We start from the raw sequence: 22,469 nt of genomic DNA, 5'->3' as shown, positions 1-22,469 counted from the left end.
TTAAACACCACTGAAAACATAGATATGTATAATATATTCATTTTCTGTCAATAGAGCCTCCTTAATTTTACACATTACACCTTTAACCTAAAGTAAAAAAAATGTATTCATTTTAATCAAATATCTGCTATAAGTCTTCTTTATTATGTTGAAGTCATTCGTTTTTATTATATTTGATAAAATACAATGTTATCGAAATACAATGTGTAATGTGTTGTGGTATTTTTATGTAAAATAACCTGTTATAGTACATTCATATAATAATTCAATAAACAATTTTTCTAGTAATAAAATAATTTAATTATTATAAATGTTAATATTTTATTCCTTCTTATATGGAAATGTGTTTTACTTATTTTAGATAGATATGATAGATAAAAACACAACATGGAATCTACTAATAGACATGCCGTACTTTAGTAAGCCATACTACTTCAGTGCAGCTGGAGTTTTGAGCTCTGCACGCTCTTTCAGCACGTGCACGGAGCTGTGGCAGTGCGCACTGTCCTGTAGATCGTTTAACTGTTTTTGCTCCATGTCAACTGTGCATACTCCCAGGAAACAATACTTGGTTCCAAAAACGTTCCCCCAACGGTAGAATAATGTTCCCATAACGTTAGTTTTTGGTTTCTAGAATATTATTTTCCAAGGTTTGTTGGTGGTTAGCCAGGAAAGTTTTCTTTACAGAAATAGAACGTTATTATTAGGTTAGATAATCATCATGAGTCATTTCATAGGCTAGGCTGTATGACTACCTTTGATTAACTGATAGTGTAATAAATTTTACATGTGAATGTAAGATTCTATAATAGTTCTGTAATAAAATCTTTACACTGTTACATTCAGGTTGATTTGTACCATTCATCATGTTCACTATTGAATCGGTCATACGTCAGACTAATATGTACTTTGCTGATGCCGAACGATATTGTTCGGAACAACGTTTATGTAATGTAAGAACTAGATGTCCAGACTCAAATCTGCCTATATGGCTCATGTAGACAATGCAGGGTATACTCAGGTATATGGAGTATATCCACTTATTTCTTTATTAGATGGCATGAAGTATACCCACTCCTAAATTCTAAACATTGATTAATAATATTAATTTCATAACGATCCTAAGAAGTCAAGCAGCAGAAGTTAAAGTGACAATATTGGGCCCATTTTGGAGTAAACTAAATATGCAAGGCTAGTCTTACATGTCACTGTTTATAACAAAGGACATTCAACCTTACTTTTAAAGTGGGCCAACTAAAATAAATAAATGAAATTTGGACATATAAAGTGTGTACCTTACTTCTCCAGGCACCACTACACCACTGCTTTAAATAGACTAGAAACTCTAAACATATTTTTTATTGAATAATACTAGACACATTTATGAGTGAACAAATTAGGTTTAATTCATTTTATATAGTTTTATGTTTTCAAGTGGGCTAATTATTTGATAGGACATGCCCCACCTGGTAGATAGATGAGCTGCAGTTATTATAAGTTGTTTTATCATTTTCCCATAAAAAATGTCTGGGCGGCATCAAGGTAACTTGGCTTACAGCTTATTTACATTATGCTTTGTCCACCCACTTGAACATTTCTGGCATCACCCCTGGTGCAAGTTTGTCATGTGTACATAGTTCTAGCAGTGCAAATTTGACACAGCAACCTGTACATCAAAATAAAATGCATTAAATAGCCACAACTTTTACATAAAATAAAGGTTTATTCAAAATGCAGTATACTGCAATGTAATGTTACCATGTCGTCATGCTTAACACTGTAAATCACAATAAATGTAATGTATCTCAGTCTGTGACAGGAATAAATGTGCATATACAATATGTGCTTGTATTTAATAAGACCACATGCTAATAAGTGTTTTACAAACAAAATTCTTTGTATTAAGACATTATTGTATATCCTTAGTGCATGTTCAGTAAAACTTCCTAACTTAACATTCTTGTTAAGATGTTACTCAGGGCCGGCCCTGGGCATAGGCGGAATAGGCAAATGCTAAGGGCGCCGCCGACCCCTTGGGGCGTCCGTGCGCCCAAATTATAATTTTTTAAATATATGTATATAAACATTTAACTATAAATATTTAATTTTGCACAAGAAAACAGCAGTTATTAATGAATTATTAGTAGCATATAATCTCGGAAGATCGTGCTTGTTAAATAGCTCTGTGGTTATACTGCAGTGAAGCGGCAGTTTAAAATATAAACCCAGAATTCAGCGAACGTCAAGAACAAGATCAGAACGGAAACAACAATCAGACAGAGACGCGGAATTTACATAAGTTACACAGACCATGTTTAAATTTCAATGTTTCTACACAGAAATACCAACTTGTTCACTTTGTTTGGTATTAATAAGCTGCGCATTGGAGTGCTGGCCGCGGTGCTGAAGACGCGCTCAGACAGAGTACTGGTGGCACATGCACAGATATTTATTTGCAACCTATTGGAAACTATTATTCGTTATTATATAATTATTATTCGTTATTTTACTTTATTACTTCCACTTAAGAAGAGTTTTGCAGTTTTTAAATTCAATATTTCTCTTTATATAAATATTATTTTGTACTTAAATCTATAATTTCATTATTTTACTAACCAAACTCATCTGCGTTTCCGATAGGTTGCACGAAAGGGGAAAGTATAGCTTTCTTCCCCTTGAGAAGAGTTGTGCACTTTTAAACTTAAAAAAAATCTCTTCACAAAAAAAACTTTTTTCTTCCATTTAAAAGCTATAATTTCGTTATTTTACTAATCCAACGAATGACTCCTCCGCTTTCCAATAGATTGCACGTAAATATCTGTGCATAGTGCCATCACGCGTCTTCAGCACCGCGGGGAGCAGCCAGCACTCCAATGTGCAGCTTATTAATACCAGATAAAGTTGGTATTTCTGTGCAGAAACATTGAAATTTAAACATGGTCAGTGTAACGTAATTTAAATCCCGCGTCTCGGTCTGATTTATGTTTCCGTTTTCTTGTTCTTGACATTTCGCTGAATTCTGGGTTTATATTTTAAACTGCCGCTTCAGTGACAATGTCAAGATCAAATGCCTGAGTGACAGGGTATTGTGTGTATGTGTGCGTGCGTGCGTGTTTGTGTGTGTTTCCAAAATATTTTCAAAATTAAGAAAAACTAGACAAAGCTGTGCATTTTTTTCTGTGTAAGTTTATGAACAAAATGATTGGAACACAATTGTGATTCTAAAGGGCACCAGGTGAAATCTTGCCTAGGGCAGCACATTGGCCAGGGCCGGCCCTGATGTTACTCACCTAACGGTTAAATAAGAACGAATCGAGAAAGCAACAGATTACGGTCTGACAGTGCATAAACGTTTAGCTGGGGCCTTCGTCAAGCCAACATAAAAGTTTGTTCACGAACTTTAACCTCTAGTTATTCTCGTTCTTCTAAGACTCAAATTTCTGACTCTAACTCCTCCTAGAGCTTTTAAGCTACAGCCATCAAACTTTGCACAAACCTTCAGTCTGATCTGAGTTGTTATATCTTTTCTAAGGGATCAGACTCATGGAATTTCTAAAACTGGGGATCAAATTTTCCAAAATTCAACATTGCAGCAAACTTTGAAAGGTCATAACTCTTGAGTGTGGATTTCGTAGAAACGTGTGGGTACCATATTTGAAGAGGCTGGCAGGCTCTATAAGAACATACCTTAGGCTACGTTTACACGTACATGGTTTTTTGAAAAACGGAGACATTTACCGTAATTCGCGCACTTCGTTTACACGTAAACGTAGATTTCACCTCTGAAACTGATTGTTTCGAAAAACTCCGGCCAAAGTGGATATTTTGAAAACCTTTGTTTGCACACTTCCATGTAAACTGAGACAAACAGATGTTTAGGCTGCCAACATCACAGCATGCGCCAGAGCTCACACCAATGTCAAAAGTGCAACCTATGTTTACATGTTACTGCTTCTCTGAACGTCATCGAACACCTACTGCAACAATTCCTCCCTCCAACACGAAGAACCAGTCCGCGTCACCACCAGCGCCGCCGGTGATTGGCTTACGTGGGCTTGATCATGCTAATGTCATGTTAAATCATGCTAGCATCATATTAGCTTCAAGCTAAATCATGTCAGCATCTTATTAGCTTCATGTTAGATAATGTTAACATCATGTCAGCTTCATGTTAAATCATGCTACATCATGTGAACTTCATACTATTATCATGTGAGCTTCATGCTAACATCATGCTAGCTTCATGTTAAATAATGACAACATCATGCTAGCTTCATGCTAAATCATGTTAGCTTCATGTTAAATCATGCCAAATCATGTTAAAGGACATGTTCAGTATTTTACACTTAAAGCCCTGTTTTCAGATTGTTTATGATGAAATAGAACGGTTTTGACTGAAATTTCGACATATGCGGCTATCCCGAGAATTTTCGGGTGTTTGTTGTTTCACCTCCCACCTCTATAATGGCTGTATAGGTGCACAGGGACAATCCTTCCTAAAATGCATTTAACTTTTATTTACAAAGACGTGAAACTCACCGAGTGGCCAGGGGTGGTCACCGACATGCTCACACAAAAATCGCCGCAAAAGATGCTTTCCATACTACTACTTCATACTACTATCATGCTAGCTTTATACTAAATCATGTTAGCTTCATGCTAAATCATGCAAGTATCATGCGTCAGCATCTATTTACCGTTTACCTACCTACCAACTTACATACTGTCAAACTCTACTCTCAGACTAGGCTTTCTAAAGCCAACATAAAGTTTGTTCTGACAAACTTTTCTATCTAGTTGCCACTTGCAACTATATTTAATTATAGATGTCGTGTAATATGTGATATTAAATATTGTTCGTAGAAAAAAATATTGATGTTTCCTTTCATTGGCTTTTAGGTTTCATCAATCAAAATGAGACTTGAAATGTAATTAAAATTATGACACAGGTTTCATATAAGGCTATGATGTTGATATAACGCATTAAAAAAAGAGAAAATACATAACTTAATTAAAAATATATTATATTGTTAAATGATAAAATATGTTCTTTGTATACTTTCTTTCTTTCTTTTTATTATTTACACAATTCCAGCATCTATGTCTATATTCATGGTGAGAACTGGTTAATTCAGACACAGGTTGGGGAGGGACAATTTGGCATCTCCAATTTGCCTAACTTGCATGTTTTGGCCTGTGGGAGGAAACCGGAGTACCCGGGGTAAACCCATGCTGGCACAGGGAGAACATGCAAACTCCACACAGAAAGGCCACCTGACCTAGCTGGGGATCAAACCGGGGACTGTGTTGCTTTTTGTATACTTAAGTGTGTATATCTGTTGTATATCTGTATATCATATACAAATTGTAATACCTAATGACTTGAATTATTACTGTTGATGATATATGCCTGATGACAATGATATAATGCTTTTTAGTAAGTAAATATTACAAAATGATAAAGATTTTATTAAAAAGATGTATTCTTTCTATTGCTTCCAGATTTCAACAATTAAGTGACAATTACATTTTAGTGATTGATATCTATGTGTGCCCCATAAAGCTGTTTTTAATAAACAGATTAAAATACAGTCTTAAATTGTGGCAAGAAACTGTACAATGTAAAACATTATCGCATACCTTCTCTGGAGCTGTTCCTCATCTGTGGAATGATCTGCCAGTCGCGACACGATCTGCTAACTCTGTAGCTGTCTTTAAGAATTGGCTAAACCCATCTCTTCCGCCATTATCTCACCTTCTAATATAAGACTTACTATCTTTTCTTTTCCTTTTATTCTTGATCTCTTTCTATACACTCTTACAAAAATATATACAGTATATATAGAAATTGTACTAACCAACCTTTGGCTATGTATAATGTGTTAGACTTGATGATACTATTTCCAGTGCACTCATTTGTAAGTCGCTTTGGACAAAAGCATCTGCTAAATGACTAAATGTAAATGTAAACTCTAACTGCCTTTCATAAAACTGATCATCAGCCACAAATGTCACTGCCATTATTAATTAACTAAAGTGCCTGACATGATCCAAGACTTTGTGATATAAGACTTGGTTAGCCTCAATGGAAAGCATATTTACACTGTTTAAATTGTTCCCAATTTAATTGATTTAGTGCACTTTGTGCCTTTCACCATACAGGAACTAATATGTGTATGAACAAGAGGCTATCATAACATATTTACAGGTTTTTACTCTTTACATGTTCTGCTTAAGGTTTACCTAATACTTTGTTAAACTACCTTATTTTGTTCTTTTGCATTTCGGTGTATTTTGCAGATTTACCAACTAATTGCATGTAAAATTTTAAACCTTTATTTTGAACTAAAAGGTCGCAGATGAGTAACCTGGCCTTGCTAATTGCACGCATGCAGAAGAATGCAGACACTGTTGAGAAAGATGTACTGCATGCAGAGGAGTTGTTGCTCATTGTAAGAAATTTTCTTTATGATGTGCATGCATCTGTTTGTTGTTATAAAAAGCACAACATTGACATAATCTTTTCTTTTGCTTAGGATGCTAACAATGAGAAGAGTAATAAGACATTAATACATCAAAAGGACAATGCTGACCTGCTAGGTCGGGCAGAGGGGCTTCTGAAAGATCTATTCTTGGACATGGACAAAACCAAGAAAATGAAACACCCTCAATCAGCAGAAATAGAGAATGAGTGAGTTACATTAGATGCATCTTCAACAGCCAGATGTTCATTATTCACTTTGTCATTGTTCTGTCACATTTACACTGAGCTGAATCATTTGAATACTGTACTTTCTCTTTAATTTGGTAATAGTTTTAGTATTGTTTTTCACAAGCTCCATAAATATTAATGTGTACTTTTTTCACTAATCCAGTGTTAGTCGCCTTCATGAGCGTTGGCTGAAAGACTGCTCCCTTTACCGAGAGCTGTATGAGCCATTAAACAATGTGGAACTACAGCCAAGAATTAATTGGGCTCAGGTGCTCAACCAGAAACAGGTAAGCTAACACACACACACGCACACACACACACACACACACACACAAACAAAAGATAAGAGGAAGAAAGAGATCAGTCTTTATATTAGCACTTGGGCTGTTTCATCAATTAGTTTAAAGAACACCTATTATGCTATTTTATAATGTCTTGATATTGTTTTTGTGTTGTCCTGGAATAGGTTTTCATGGATGATCGATTAAAAACATTATTTCTCACATAATGTACAAACTGTGTGTTGCTCCTCTCTTCCAGGTCTGTCTCAAATGTTCTGTTATTTCTGAACTCTATAAAAACCCCTCCTTACAAAATGCTCTGATTAGTCAAGCGGGCATAGTCATGTCCGTCGCTTAGGTGAAATTTATGGTTCCGCTATGTGTAGGCTGTGAGTATCCTGATGCGTATCTCTACAAAAATGTGACAGCACGTTCGTTCCATACGGACCTCAAGCGATGTGATTTGTCTGCTAGAACCCCTCTCGTCAGGTCAAAAAAACTGCATCACATTTTCTAATATGATTTTCCACTTGCACTGTAAAACCAAAGAACGGCAAGTTGAAGATTGATATTTAACTCAAGTTGCAACAATAGTCGCTGTCTTTTTACGGCCATCACTGCTGGTCTTCTCAAACATAATGCTCCGTCCCAATTTGTCTACCTATACTATGCCCTAATAGTATGTCACTGTAATTGTGTTCGAAAAGTACCTACTTTTGAGTGCAGAATGAAAGAGTATGCACACACTGGGACATACTAACGAGAAATGGAAGTGACAACTGTTGCTTGGATGACAGCGTTTTTACTATGTTTTTCAAGCTTTGATTGTGTTTACAGTGTGCAATATAACATGTGTTTATGTTTTGTGTGTAAAAAAATGCAGTATTTACTTATCTCTATTGCGCTGTTTTCACTGTCCTAAAAACGTCTTCCTTGTTCTATGAAGTCCTTCCTTCATATATGCATAATGAGTTATGATTGGGTCAAAAATGGAAATGGCAGCAGCAGCTATGTGTGGTTTGGCAGGCTCCACTCATGAGCAGAAAATTTCTAACATCGCCGTTTATAATTACTTCTAGTTACTTTATAAGACTTTTCTCGATGTGGTTAGCAAGCCACTGCATTGTATTATTAAACGATGCAGTAAACACAATTGTAAACTTGAACAAGGAAATATTGGCCTCTACCTCGTCACCTGCGCTATTTTACTTGGCCCACTGATGCTAATGTTTTTCAGCTGTAATGTGCCGGAGTTTAGTGCTGCAAAAGCGCATCACCCTCCCTTATAATATTACCGCTGACCCACTGGGCATTTTAACAGAAAAAACACAACTGTATCTGTTCGGATTTGGTTATGTTACCGTTTTTACACGTATTCTTAAGGATGGCCGGGCTCAGGTCTTTACGCCTACACGCAGAATCATCATCAGGCGGAAAATCCACCCGCCAACAGCTAAAATGCTACTATTGTTACTGTTGCTATCGGGAAATGTACATTTAAAGGCGCTCTAAGTGAATTGAAGCGTTTTAGACCATAAAACATTTTTTGTTACATACCGGAAACATCTCCTCACTATCTGCTTGCTGCCTGTCCGCTGATCAAACTGTAAAAAACGCGATCTCTGTAGACAGCCCAGGCTTCACAAACGGCAATATCAACAAGTGGCCAAACCTAGCATAACAAAGCAAAACAAAGTATTCCAGCCAATAAACGACAAAAAGGATTTGGGGGGGGGGGTTGGGCGCGTTCATGAAAGCACGGACGGGTGGGGGAGGGGGAGGAGTTAGCTCCGTCTGTTTGAAAACAGTTTCAAACGTCAACAATAACTAACGTCTCGCAGATTCGCTTAGAGAGCCTTTAAATCCTGGACCCCTCTGCCATTCAGAGGTAAACCCAACAGTGCAAAATGTCATCTCGCTGCAGTCAGAACCATCTGTGGATATCTCATCCACCAGACCTGTTTTGGTAACTACAACTCCCACGCAACTCACCCCGACCCTGGTACCAGACGGTGTCTGTCATGGTGGAGTGGTTGCCCTTGGGAGTCGGTTGGCCGAGGGGGATGTCGGTCGACCGGGCTCTCTTGCGGGATCGTGGATGTTGGGGCAGGCGAGTCCGCCGGCAGCCGTCGTTGGAGTCGGCAATCCAGGTGGCCAGATTTCCACAGGTGCACTTGGAGAGGCCATTGGGTTCATGCAGCGGACACAGTTGCATCCACTGGCTTCGGGAGTAAACACCGAACTATACCATCCAGAGTGTGCAGCTGCTTCAGCTGAAGAAACGTTAGAACAACTCGGGAGTGCTGGCGCTGTTACTGCGGTCAGGTCGGTACCCCGTATAGACCCGCACAACATATTACAGGCCATGGATTATCATCCTCTTGAGGAACCGACTGTAACAGCTAACGAATGTCAACAAAGACGGTGTCACGTGAGTGCCAAAAATAATTTAGCCAAATGCGCAACTTTAACACTCTGGGGTCGACGGCGGCGCGGGCGCCCCAAACCCTTCATTTTTCAATCACTCCGCAAAGAGACTTAAATTACTCAGCTGATTTTTGACATACAGATATGATTTATACATCATTTAAAACGTTAAAGTGTCTAGTTTTTTTCTGTCCACTTCCAATAAAAACAGAATGTTGTGCTTTTCGCAAAATTACGAAAATAAACATGATGTGCGTTTTGTTCTCTCTTCCTCAGTGAAGTCCTTTCAGAAACGCGTCAGAAAAATAAACTGTAACTTAACGAATACTTGTCGTAGAGACAAAAGATAAATGTCTACATAATGCTTGGAATGTCTCCTTTTAAATGATGTAAGTGAGATTGAAAACAGATATTGTCATTCGGTGTTAACTGTATGAGAAGGTGGAGAAGGACCGTATTTCTCCAGTTACCTCATTATCTGTAATGAGAAGAGATCGCCACACCCCCGCGCCATTGAAGTGAACGAGCAGAAACATCCATATGCATGACTCGTGCCTCCTGCAGTCAATGGATACGCAATCCACAATCCATTCTCTACATTCCTTGTTGTTCCATCCGATTGCACCACACATGACATCTAAATCCTTATTTACTTGCGTATGTGTGTCAGTATCTCCAGACGCGAGTGTTTTCTTTGTCTTCCGTTAAACAGTTGACGCGACGGGAACGCACATACACAAACACGCGAGTAAGGAAACTCGACGCGCTTTTTGGTATTCTTATAAAATACGCGATTACAAACAGTACAATCCTTATTTAGTTGCGTCTAAGCGCATATCTCCGCACAGCATGTTTATTAAACACAGGATCACTCGCGTGTGCACACATTCACTGCATTCATGATCAACATGTGAGGTAATGGCGGCGACTGTAAACAAACATTGATAGGTTTATCACGCGTGTCCCTTGTTGTGTTTCTAATGATTACAAAAACACAAATAACAGTCCAGACACCGATAGGCAGTTGTTCTTTTGAGCTTTTTACTGCACAAAAGTAAACCCCTTTTGCTGGCCAACCAAACACTAACCCTGTGTTGAAGTGTGTTCACTTTACGATGGCCAAACAGTACCTTTACCATGATTAGGCTACTGTGGTTTTTAAAAGGTTACTTATACTTGTGAAATTAATAGAAAATATTTCAATAGAAATATATATATAATGTGTGTGTATTTACATTATATTGAAAAGTAAACCTTATCATTACTACAGAGAAAGTTACATTCCTGTTGAACATCCCCCCAAGGCTCATGTGGCTCATTATTCAACTCTTTTGTCTCTCAGCTGTCAATCACTGAATATTCAGAAGCTTTCACGCCTCCACGAATACAGCCTTCCCCAAGCAAAAGTGTCTTAGAAATTGTAAATAAAAATCTTGCTTTATGTGAATGAGTAGGCCATATGATTTTCACATCATTTTGAAGAAAAAACTCTAGACTACTAGATCCTGTTTTGAAAAGTCTTGGGAAAACATGTTTAGAATGAGTTTTGTGGAGTTATATCAGTGACTTAAAAATTTAGCTTTTTCAAAAACCACGCATAAACATTTTTCTCTCAAAAATACAAACATGTACATACATGTTGATTATATGATATTGTAGCCCAGTTTGTGATGAACACAGTGTTATGAGACTTGCCATTAATATGTTTTTAAGCAATTGAAAAAAGCACAAATGTCAGTGCATGTCAAAATTTCCCCAGGGCCCTAAAAACCCCTTAGACCCCAGAGGGTTAAAACAGAGACAGCTAAGACTTTTTCAAACTGTGAATCATGCCCAGATTATTTGGAACTCGGACAAAAAAACCAATGGAATTTTGGGAGGGCATATAAATATCAGAAGCATATTACCAAAAATAGATCAGATACAGAACTTACTTATTGATTCAAATTTGGATTTTTTATGTATGTCTGAAACTTGGTTGACTAGCAACATTCCTACTGATTTAATTAACATACCAGGGATACACATGTTATAGGAAAGACAGGCCGAAGGAAAGGGGAGGGGGTGTTTTAATTTATATCAGGGAATACTTCAAGGTTGTAGAGGTTGAATTAATGACAAACTTGGAGAGCTTAGGTCTCAATGTAATTCTCTCACCACACATGAAATTTAGTATAGTTGTGCTATATAATCCTCCATCGTATGATGTAAATTTCTACAATGAACTGAAAAGTCTTATGTTTATTGTTGATAACTCTTGTGAATGTATGTTGTTTGGGGACTTTAACATCAATTGGATGGATAAAAGGGGCAAGACAAAACTAAAATCCACTATGGAAAAATTGAAATACAAACAGATGATCGATAGACCCACACGAATTACTAAAAGGAGTGAAACAACTATAGACCTGATTTTTACAAATAGGCCAGAGAGAGTAACAAAAACATACAATCTTATTACTGGCCTTTCAGATCATAACATGACACTGATTATAAGAAAGCTAACTAAAAAGCGCCTAGTTTATCATAATAAAATTGAAAATCAAATTTTTTTAAGTTTACTAAGTTAAAAGTGGTTGAATTTGAAAAAGACTTGAAGGAAGCCAACTGGGAAAGGGTAACTAAAAAGCCCGATATAGAACATAATTTTTGCTTCTATCATTCATGACATAATTAGCAAGCATACAAAAACCTGAAAAAAGTAAATCTAGGAAAAAGTCTTTACCATGGTTTAACAGTGACATCCTTCAGCTCATCAAGGAGCAGGATCTTGCTCTTAAAAGGTCTTTATTGACTAAAATCAACAATGATCATCTTCTTTACACTAGTTTAAGGAATAAAGTAGTGTCTGAGCTGCGGAAAGCCAAGGCTAATTATTTTCATAAACTTATTGAAGAGGCCAATGGCAACAGTTATAAACTGTGGCAACACATAAATAGTCTAACCAACTTAAAGGACAAGTTCAGCATTTTACACTTAAAGCCCTGTTTTCAGATTGTTTATGATGAAAAAGAACGGTTTTGACTGAAATTTCGACATATGCGGCGGCCCCAAAAATTTTAGGGTGTTTGTGTTTCACCTCCCACCTCTACAATGGGTTGATAGGTGCACTGGAACAATCCTTCCTAAAATGCATTAAACTTTCGTTTACAAAGACATGAAACTCACCGAGTGGTCAGGGGTGTTCACTGGTATGCTCACACAAAAATCGCTGCAAAATACGCATTTCAGCGGGTTTTATCGTAGTTTTTGTCAACTCCATTGACTTGTATTAGAAGTGCTGTGAGGTACGGTATTACTCCGCGCCGGGAACTTTGTTTCTATTCTTGCTATTGGCAATGGCGGATTAGCGCCACCACCTGGGCTGGAGTGTCTATTATTCAAGCTCTTGGCGGAAGAATGTACGGGTGTGAGGCGTTTGGAAAAATAGGTCCACAAGTTAACACTCTGGGGTCGACTGCGGCGCCGCAAACTTTTATTTTTTCAATTACTTCGCAAAGAGACTTAGATAACTCTGCTGATTTTGGACATACAGATATGATTTATACATCATTTAAAACGTTAAAGTGTCTAGTTTTTTTCTGTCCACTTCCAATAAAAACAGAATGTTGTGCTTTTCGCAAAATTAAGAAAATAAACATGATGCGCGTTTTGTTCTCTCTCCCTCAGTGAAGTCATTTCAGAAACACGTCAGAAAAATTAACTGTAACTTAACGAATACTTGTCATAGAAACAAAAGATACATTTCTACATAATGCTTGGAATGTCTGCTTTTGGAAGATCTAAGTGAAATCGAAAACAAATATTGTAATTCGTTGTTAACTATATTAGAAGAGGGAAATGTACCGTCTTTCTCCTGTTACTGCATTATCTATAATGAGCCACGCCCCGCTCCATTGAAGAGAAGAGCAGGGATCATCCATATTCATTACAACTCCACAGTCAATGGAGACTCCGTCTCTGCAGCCATTCAGTGATGTGTTGAGTTTTAATCCGAGTGTTGGAAACATGACATCTACTTGTTTACTCGTGACTGTAACTAAAGTTATCTCCAGACGCGAGTGTGTGTGCTTCATCAAACAGTACGCGATCGACGTCCAAACGCATACACAAACAAACAATGCCTCATATTTGACGCGCTTTGTGGTATCATTATAAAAGATGCGATTGCAAACATCACATCTTCTTGTTTACTCGCACCTAAAGTTATCTCCAGACAGACGCGAGTGTGTGTGCTTCGTCAGTGATGCGATGTCCAAACGCACACACAAACACACGATGCCTCATATTTGAGGCGCTTTGTGGTAAAAGATGCGATTGCAAACATCACATCTACTTGTTTACTCGCGCATAAAGTTATCTCCAGACAGACGCGAGTGTGTGTGTGCTTCGTCAGTGTGACGAGATCGATGTCCAAACACACATAAACACACGATCCCTCATATTTGACGCGATTTGTGGTATTCTTATAAAAGTTGCGATTGCAAACATCACATCTACTTGTTTACTGTAAATAAAAGTTATCTCCAGACGCTAATGTTTTCTTTGTGCTACGGTCAGACGCGGTCGATGGCCAAACGCGCACACAAACACACAATGCCTCATATTTGACGCACTTTGTATTAAGACGCATCTAAACACATTTAAGACCTTGTTTATTCGCGTATATCTCTGCACAGTGCGTTTATTTAACGAAGGATCACGCATGGGAAGGCATTTCTTTTGTGTTGCTTTCACAAACAAACACGTAACAATAATGGCGTCTTCTTACAGTCCTGCCTAAAGGCTCATTATGCCGCTCATTATGCAAGTGTTTTGTTCTTCAGCTGTCAATCACAGATTATTCAAGAGCTTCCAGCCTCCTTGCATATTGCCTTCCTAACCAAAAAGTGACTTTGAAATTGTAAATCAATATATTGTTTTATGTGATTGAGTAAGCAGAATGATTTTCACATCATTTTAAAGAAAAAACTCTAGACTACTAGATCATGTTTTTAAACGTCTTGGGAAAACATGTTTAGCATGGGTTTTGTGGACTTATATCAGTCACTTACAGTTTTTTCTTTTTCAAAAACCATGCATAAACATTTTTCTCTCAAAAATACAAACATGTACATACATGTTAATTAGAGCCCGACCGATTTATCGTTTTGCCGATTTTATCGGCCGATATGAGCATGTCGCAGATATATCTGTATCGGCGTATAAGCCGCAGATATGCGCCGATATGAACGTTTGTTACAGAACACATTAAATGCAATTGAAAGATGTAAGTACTTGTTTGTCCAGCAGAGTGCACCATACTGGTTGCTAATGGCGACCCAGATCACTCACTGTAGTGACACCAGCCAATCCCCCACCCCCTTCACTTGTCAGTCTCTCAGTTCAGGTGGCATGGAAGCAGTCACGCAGTGTCTTCTTCACAACATTGTTACACCTGGTATTAAGACGCGCTTTGGTCGATTGGATTATAAATGGACAAGAGAGACGCATTCCCGCTTACATTTGGTGTTTTTAATCCGTCTCTTTGTCGACTTGCGAGTTAAAACGCAAGCGGGAGAAATGACGCGAGACGGAGAAATGACACGTTTAAACTACGCGCAGCCGTGCACTTATATATCACTATATGAGATTACTGCTGCTTGTGTTGTTAGGTAACATGCTCATTTCAGAGCAATTGATTCAATAAGCTCGCGCAACTCTACACCCTTGCTAAATAAAAGAGGCGGAGCGAAGACGCTTTATTTTTATAAAAGTCTAAAGTTTGCACGGAACCCTGGGTTTGTGTTATAAAAACGTTGTGCACAACATTAAACATAGTGTACATTATGTGCTCCGTCAAACATTGTCTTCGTAACTGTGAGTGGCTAACTAATTTGTGAAGAACACAACTTACTGTAAAGCTAATATTAATCAATGACTTCATAAGTTTCTCTTTATAACATTCTCGTCAAAACTGCAAATGATGCAAGTTTTATGTATTTTGTTCTCTTTGTGTTTTAAAGTTATTTATAATAAGTCAAGTTTACTGTTTAGTGCACTGATATCCAACTAATTTTGGATAATAAAGTTTATTGTTAACTTCTTGCCTATAGTACATATCTTTGTCACATCAATATAAGTGTTGGATCACCACATTTGTGAGTGATCATTGCATTGCATTGTATTTATTCATATACAGTATATTATGTTAAGAGAATGGATTTCTGTTATCAAAAACAACTTGGACTTTGGGTCTGTGGGCTTTGAAATTTGTAACTTTGCCGATTGCTTACAGGTACAAACACACTTATTGTACTCTCTGAAGGAAAGGTAAAATTAGGGAAAGCATAATAGGTGCTCTTTAATACTTTAAATCAGAAGTGGTTATATGTGGTTTCTGCAAGCGGTGCTTTGATTAAAACTTATAGTAATAGAAAATAGTAAAGGGAAACTATGTTTATTAATCAGTATTTATGAATGAAACCTTTTAAAATATCACAGAAAGAGGCAAGCAGAGGGGAGTACGGCCCCACTTTGGCTGACCTGAAGAAGCAGATTGCAGCTCATAACATCCTTCATAAGGAAATTGAGTCTTACAACAACCAGCTGAACCCTGGGTCCACCAGCTCTCAGGTAGACCTTTACAGTCTCTTTAATCAATTGGACAATTTTAATGTTACCAAGTTTAGCATTCTTCATTATTTCAGCTGATGCATGCACTTGTTCATTTAATGGACAATCTCTAATTTCATTCCAGGAGGAATATGCTGGAATTAAAAAGCAATACAGTAACCTACTGGTAAGAAATGAGTCACTGCACTGATTTGACTAATTAAATGGGACTTTTAAAGTGTGCTTTATTATTAGCCGGATTGTACAGTGGTGCTTTACTAATTCCCCACCAGCCTTTTTTTTAAAAGTTGCCCGCTAGCATTTTTTTGTGATTTTCACAAAAGTTTCACAAAATTCCTTCTATAAATATATAAACATACCCTCTGCTTTCAAACATACAAAATTGGGGGAGGGGGGGATTTTCATCATATCTTCATTTGTTTTCTTTTTATAACCTCTTAAATATGTGTAGGTTTCTTCAAAAATACAAAATTTTGAGCAAAAGGCTGCATACATACATGTTTAAAATTAATTAAATTTGTTTATCTAGTTTATCACCATCTAGTGGATTACCGTACTGTAAAAACTCTTCAGAAAAGCATTGGCAGGAAAATGTTTTCTCTTAATTGACAAGAAAACTCAAAGGCAGGGAAGGAGTTAATATAAGCAATTTGACAGGATAATTAGAGTTACATAAATTTCTTAAAATGAGCATTTAATTATTATTGTCAATGCTTTACAGGATAATTCAAAATGGAGACGTCATTACTTGAACAGCCTGTATGACTACATGCAGGACTGTGAGAAGGAAGTAACATACATGAAGGATGAGCAGAACAAGATTATTAATCAGGACTGGAGTGATCAGATGGCTAACCATGCTGATGTCCGCAGACAGTATGAGGTGAGCTGGTCTTAGTTACAACTAAATGAACTGAAATGAATTGAAAGACAAATATTACTATAAATATATGTACTGTATGGGGTTGTAATATACCATTCTTCTCTCTTGTTCTCTACACTCTAACTCTTCTTTTTCTCTACTCTCTAACTACTACTAACTTTAAGATTAATGTCTAACATTGTAGCAGTAAAGACAAAAATAAAATTGTCTGAATTGATGAACCAGGCTGAGAAAAAAAGAACAACGGTTGAAAGGCTGATTCACACTTGTCCCTTTCACAAATACAGCCTTTCTGTATTTGGTAATTTAGTGGTATATTGCAGTTAACACGGTCATGTGTGAACAGAACCTTTATGGTAAATCAGTGCTGCCAATTTACCAGGAAGGGAGGTTGTAAGATTACCAGTAATTTACCGGGAAGCGCCCTGTGTGAACAAAAAATATAGATTACCGGCATTTAGAACGGACGATATCAGACATGCTGACAGCTTCGTGGCAATCATAACATTTTGATACAGATGACGCATTTACCCCTGCACTGTTTATGGATGTTTCCACACGCACGCTGTTTTAAAGTTGAGAATACCTGAATTAAACGTCCACATTTCTTCACCAAAGTTGTTTAAAACAGCTTACCATCTATTTGTCGAATTGCCGATGTCCTAAGCACACCCCTAATGTGCAAACAGCACTGTTGTTTAAGATGCAGGTTCCGTTTGACGTCGCCTAGTGATGTTACGTTCGTGAACGAAGCGTTCTTTTTGAACAAATCTGTTAGTTGAACGAATCGTTCTCGTTCACACCATCCATTGGCTCATATTTCTCGTTCACTGAAATTTCCCTCCCTTCTTGAGGAGCACGGACAAATGAAGCGCGGCTTTCTTTCTGCCTTCAAAGAGTGACAAAAGTACAAGCCAATGGCAATCGAATATGAGCTGTGGCCGAGCATATGATTGGCTAAACGTTACTGAATGAATACGCCCTTCACTGACCGAGCCGCTGTTTTGAGTCTGAACGAACGAGAGAGAGATCGCGTTCTTAAACAAACTGAATGACTGGTACAAGTTAAAACCTAATGAATGAGAGAGATCTTACAAAAAAGCGAGTGCAATGTAAACAATCCTGTGAAAGAATCATGTGGTTTTGTTTTAGTAAAGTTATAGTAACCATATTTAGGCGGGCTATTTACCTTAATACAAATTATTATCAAGGTAATTACTGTAGAAAAATTTGGTATTTCTGTTTAATATAGTTTTACTACAACTATCTTGGTCACTCTGGTTACTGTAGTAAAATTAATTAAATGTGTGGCAGCTGTTGTTCTGTTACCCTGAGCCAATCGTCTATATAAGTTTGAGCTGCTGAACGAATCCACCCTTTCACTGAACTTTAACGTTAGTCAGTCATCTGCGTTTGAACGAAGTCTTGAACGACATGACCGAAACTATATGATTCGTGAATGAGGATCTGATGACTGACTGAACCAGAGGAGGCATGCCAATCACTCACAGCACGGGAGTCTTTATTTACAACAAATCCAGATTAGATGTACTATAAATGTACGTGTGTCTTAATATATTCTGTAGCTTGATAAAATTATGTTTAGTATTTCACAATTTGAGCTTTATTAAAAACGAATGAGTTTTTGCAAAAAATCTTTCATTGTCTTATAACACATAATGACACACATCTTCGTCACCTATTGGCGTATTTATGTAAAATTAAGAAATGGTCACTGAACGAATCAGTGAACGAATCTGAGCGAATAATTTTGGTGAACGAACTGAAAATGAACGGGTCACCTAAATGAACGAAAATTTCCATCACTAACGTCGCATAACGTCGCCTTGTTTGGTCACGAGCAACTTCGCGACCGCCAGCGTTTGCCACAGAAGTGAAAACAATAAAATACAGACCGTGGATATGAAGTCATAACCCGCCATTGTTTACAAATACAACACTGAGCTTGCCGCACGCCACAGGTAACTTCCACTTTCTTTCCGAGTTTACAGTTTTTTTGAAACTGATGTGTAAATGATGTCTCACTGGGAAAAAAACGGACCGTCACTGCATGTGTGAACAGCACATTTTTGTATTTACTGGTAAATTCATGGTAATTTACCGAAATTACTGTGTGAAAGAGGCTACTGATGCAATGAACACCAACAAACACAGTTAACCTGTTCATTCCAAAAAAGAATGTCAGTGTTAGTTTGCATTCATAAGATCAGTGTGAATAAACCCTAAGATTGCGCATAGAACGCTTAACATAACAGTCAAAATGCACACAAGTAATGTTTTTAGTAAGGCATGTTTGTTAAAACTAGTTATATTTCCTAATTAAACTGAGGCCTAGTCCTGGCTTAACCCCCTATATGTTTCCTTTATAATTTAAAATCAAGACATCCTGAACACCATGGCGGCGATCGTGGGTGTCTGCTGAATGCTAAAACTTTAGCTCTTCATTCATGTCATAGATGAGAAGAGAACGACAAAGAGCGTCAGTAGTATCATGTAATAAAAACTTCCTAGAAACAGAAAAAGTTCTACAATGACAAACACGCTTATATTAAAAGAGAAATAGACCCAAGCACTTTTCCCTCTGTCATCTCCTGTCAATCTTGCCACTGTTTCTCACTCTCTCCCTCTGCTCGTCATGCCTCGTGCTTGGCCGTGCACGCAGGCAAGTGTCCGCTGCCTAACATACATTGCTGCATAAAAGCATCGTTACAAGCTTCTTATGACAGAGTAATGAATAGGCTATTTGCATTTTGTGCGGGAATAGAAGAACGGATTAATATCCGTTTAGCCAAGACTTATTAATGTGATCGAATGTAAATGGTTTTAACAAGTCAGATATCTATCTGATTAGAGAAGTGACTAGGTGTAAAAGGCCCTATAAAGAATGCTGGAATGGTAAAAAAATCATTGTTAAATAATGTGAAATAAATATAGTGAAAAGGACATTCTGTAAATTTTACGTGTACAATGGTGAGAAAATTGGCAAAACAATTAGGAAATAAAAAAAACATTGTTCAGCCATTATTCTGCCTTCGACTGAGTGATTAATTCGGCTTCAGCTTCGCCCAAGAATTTTTCTTTCGGTGCATCCCCACTTGTTTATACTTAACATGTCTGCATGAGCACATTGGTGCACACAAAGAAAATGACTTCATTGCAGAGGGGGCAGTCGAGCACATTGAGTGTGTAAGACCTCATTTCGCATGGAGGTGTCCATTGCAATTTTTGCATCCAGGTGTCTGAAAACGACTGAACTCGGAGCGATTCTGGCTGAGCCTGTGATGTATCTCTTTGATCAATCCATGCATAACAATTAATATACTCTTTATCTGACACTCTTGAAGAAAAATATTGAAACTTTGCTATTTAAAACACGAGACGCTTTGGTCGCATAATTGTTTTTACTTGTGCTTTGCTTCGCGAGCCTCTACTGATGACGCGTGCATCTCAACAAACGGAGAAGGCGTTTGACGCGCTCGCTGTTGCACTATTCTTTGAAATGACAGGGGGTGACTCCAGCAATCGAGTCCCAGAGGTGTCAAATAACAAAGTACAAATACTTTGTTACCTTACTTAAGTAGATATTTTGGGTATCTATACTTTACTGGAGTAATTATGTTTCAGACTTTTTACTTAATCCTTACATTTTCACGCAATTATCTGTACTTTCTACTACTTACATTTTAAAATCACCTCGTTACTCCTATTTCATTTTGGCTTTTTTCATTCCAGCTTGTCATCGTTAAAAACCTATTTAGATAAATTGCGTCATCCGGATGAATGCAATTGTGGTTGGATGAGAAGTATAAACATACACCATTCCGAGACCATATTGGTTTGTACGCGATCCCCGCATCCACATCTGGCTGCAGATGATCAAAAGTTTGTTCGATAGCACTGCGACAGATAAACATAAAAGTACCGCGAGAGCGTTTAGAAAACATGCGGAGCAGTCTCCTCTCGCGATGCTTTGATATCATCGGCCATCCGTTTGTACAGTAAGACATGTCAAAATTGATGGACACCTATACCCGGCCGGGAAGACGCAGCATTCTGTCTTCAAATGGAAAAGTACGAAATAAAACTCGTGCATCACTTTCAGGCAGTTCACATTCACAAGGCTGTGTAAATGTATAGCTGACACCAACTCATCTGCGTGATTTAAATAGTATAACAACGTACCAATTTATACTGTATCATGTAACTCAGGCATCTGTTCTTTTGTATATGCTAATAACTACCCCAAATTTTATTTGCATTAACAAAACTTACTTAGCTGAATGCTTGAGTGTTAAATCAATCAAACACATAACCATACATACCAACTTTTGCTTTTATTAATAGAAATCAACTGTTTTCTTAAAGCTTACTTTTAATTTACTTACAAGAAAGACATTTAGTAATTCTTTAAAATTGCTTGGATTTATACTGACATGTAAGATCAGCTTTGTCACATTAGATTAAGCTAAAGTCCATTAGCTACACAAGTACAGATGCAGAAATATAGGCTATAATATATACGGTGGCAAGAAAAAGTATGTGAACCCCTAGGAATAAACTGTTTTTCTACTGTGATTTGCCATAAAATGTTATCTGATCCTCATCTCGGTCACAACAATAAACACACATGATGTGCATAAGCTCACAAGACATAAATAATTCCAGTTTCTTGTGTCTTTTTTGGAAACATCCATTAAACATTCATAGTGCTGGAGGAAAATGTAAGTGAACCCTTGGATTTAACAGCTTGTTGAGCCTCATTTGGCAGCAAATACTTCAAGCAAGCGCTTTCAGTAGTTCTGAATCAGACCTGCACATCGTTCAGAAGCAATTTTTGCTCATTCCCCGTTACAAAACCGTTTTAACTCTGATGTCTGGTGTGAACCGCTCTCTTGAGGTCATTCCACAGGTTAAGGTCTGGGCTTTGACTAGGCCACTCCAAATGGCGCATTTTGTTTTTCTTAAGCCAGTCTGTAGTGGATTTACTACAATGCTTAAGGTCATTGTCCTGTTGCATCAACTAACTTCTACTGAGCTTCAACTGGTGGACAGCCACCCTGACATTATCCTGTAGGATTTTTTTAACTTAATAATTAATTTTACCCTCGATGATGGCAAGTGGTCCAGGCCATGATGCAGCAAAGCAAGCCCAAATCATGATATTCCCTCCACCATACTTCACTGTTGGGATGATGTTTCGATGATGGCTGTGCCCTTTTTGAGCCATAGTATTTTCCCCAAAAAATTCAACTTTTGTTTCATCAGTCCATAAAATGTTTTCCCAGTAGCACTGGGGTTTACCAAGGTGCTCTTTTGCAAACTTCAGGCTCACAGCAATGTTTTTCGGGAGAGCAGCGGCTTCCTCTGTGGTTTTCTGCCATAGACATCGTGCCTGTTTAAAGACTTGCGTATGGTAGACTCATGAACAGAGATGTGTGCCATTTCCAATGATGTCTTCAAGCCTTTAGCTAATACTGTGGGTTCTTCTTTACTATATTGAGTATTCTGCATGGTGTCTTATGAGTCATCT

The 22,469-nt window shown here is 37.6% G+C and overlaps 1 protein-coding gene across 2 annotated transcripts in view; it reads left to right on the top strand.

Moving 5' to 3' along the window:
- Positions 1–22,469, top strand: part of evpla (envoplakin a) — a 145,679-nt gene that overhangs the window by 10,759 nt on the left and 112,451 nt on the right. For both annotated transcript variants that reach the window (XM_073870904.1, XM_073870903.1), the window contains exons 2-7: positions 6,353–6,452; positions 6,537–6,691; positions 6,876–6,999; positions 15,904–16,035; positions 16,160–16,201; positions 16,757–16,918. In XM_073870904.1, the coding sequence (XP_073727005.1) occupies positions 6,353–6,452; positions 6,537–6,691; positions 6,876–6,999; positions 15,904–16,035; positions 16,160–16,201; positions 16,757–16,918 (715 nt within the window). The remainder of the gene's footprint in view (positions 1–6,352; positions 6,453–6,536; positions 6,692–6,875; positions 7,000–15,903; positions 16,036–16,159; positions 16,202–16,756; positions 16,919–22,469) is intronic.

This window comes from Misgurnus anguillicaudatus, chromosome 8 (genome assembly GCF_027580225.2).
Source record: "Misgurnus anguillicaudatus chromosome 8, ASM2758022v2, whole genome shotgun sequence".
NCBI lineage: Eukaryota > Metazoa > Chordata > Actinopteri > Cypriniformes > Cobitidae > Misgurnus > Misgurnus anguillicaudatus.
The sequence above is the reverse complement of the archived record's forward strand: the minus strand, read 5'-3'. Positions and strand labels throughout refer to the sequence as shown.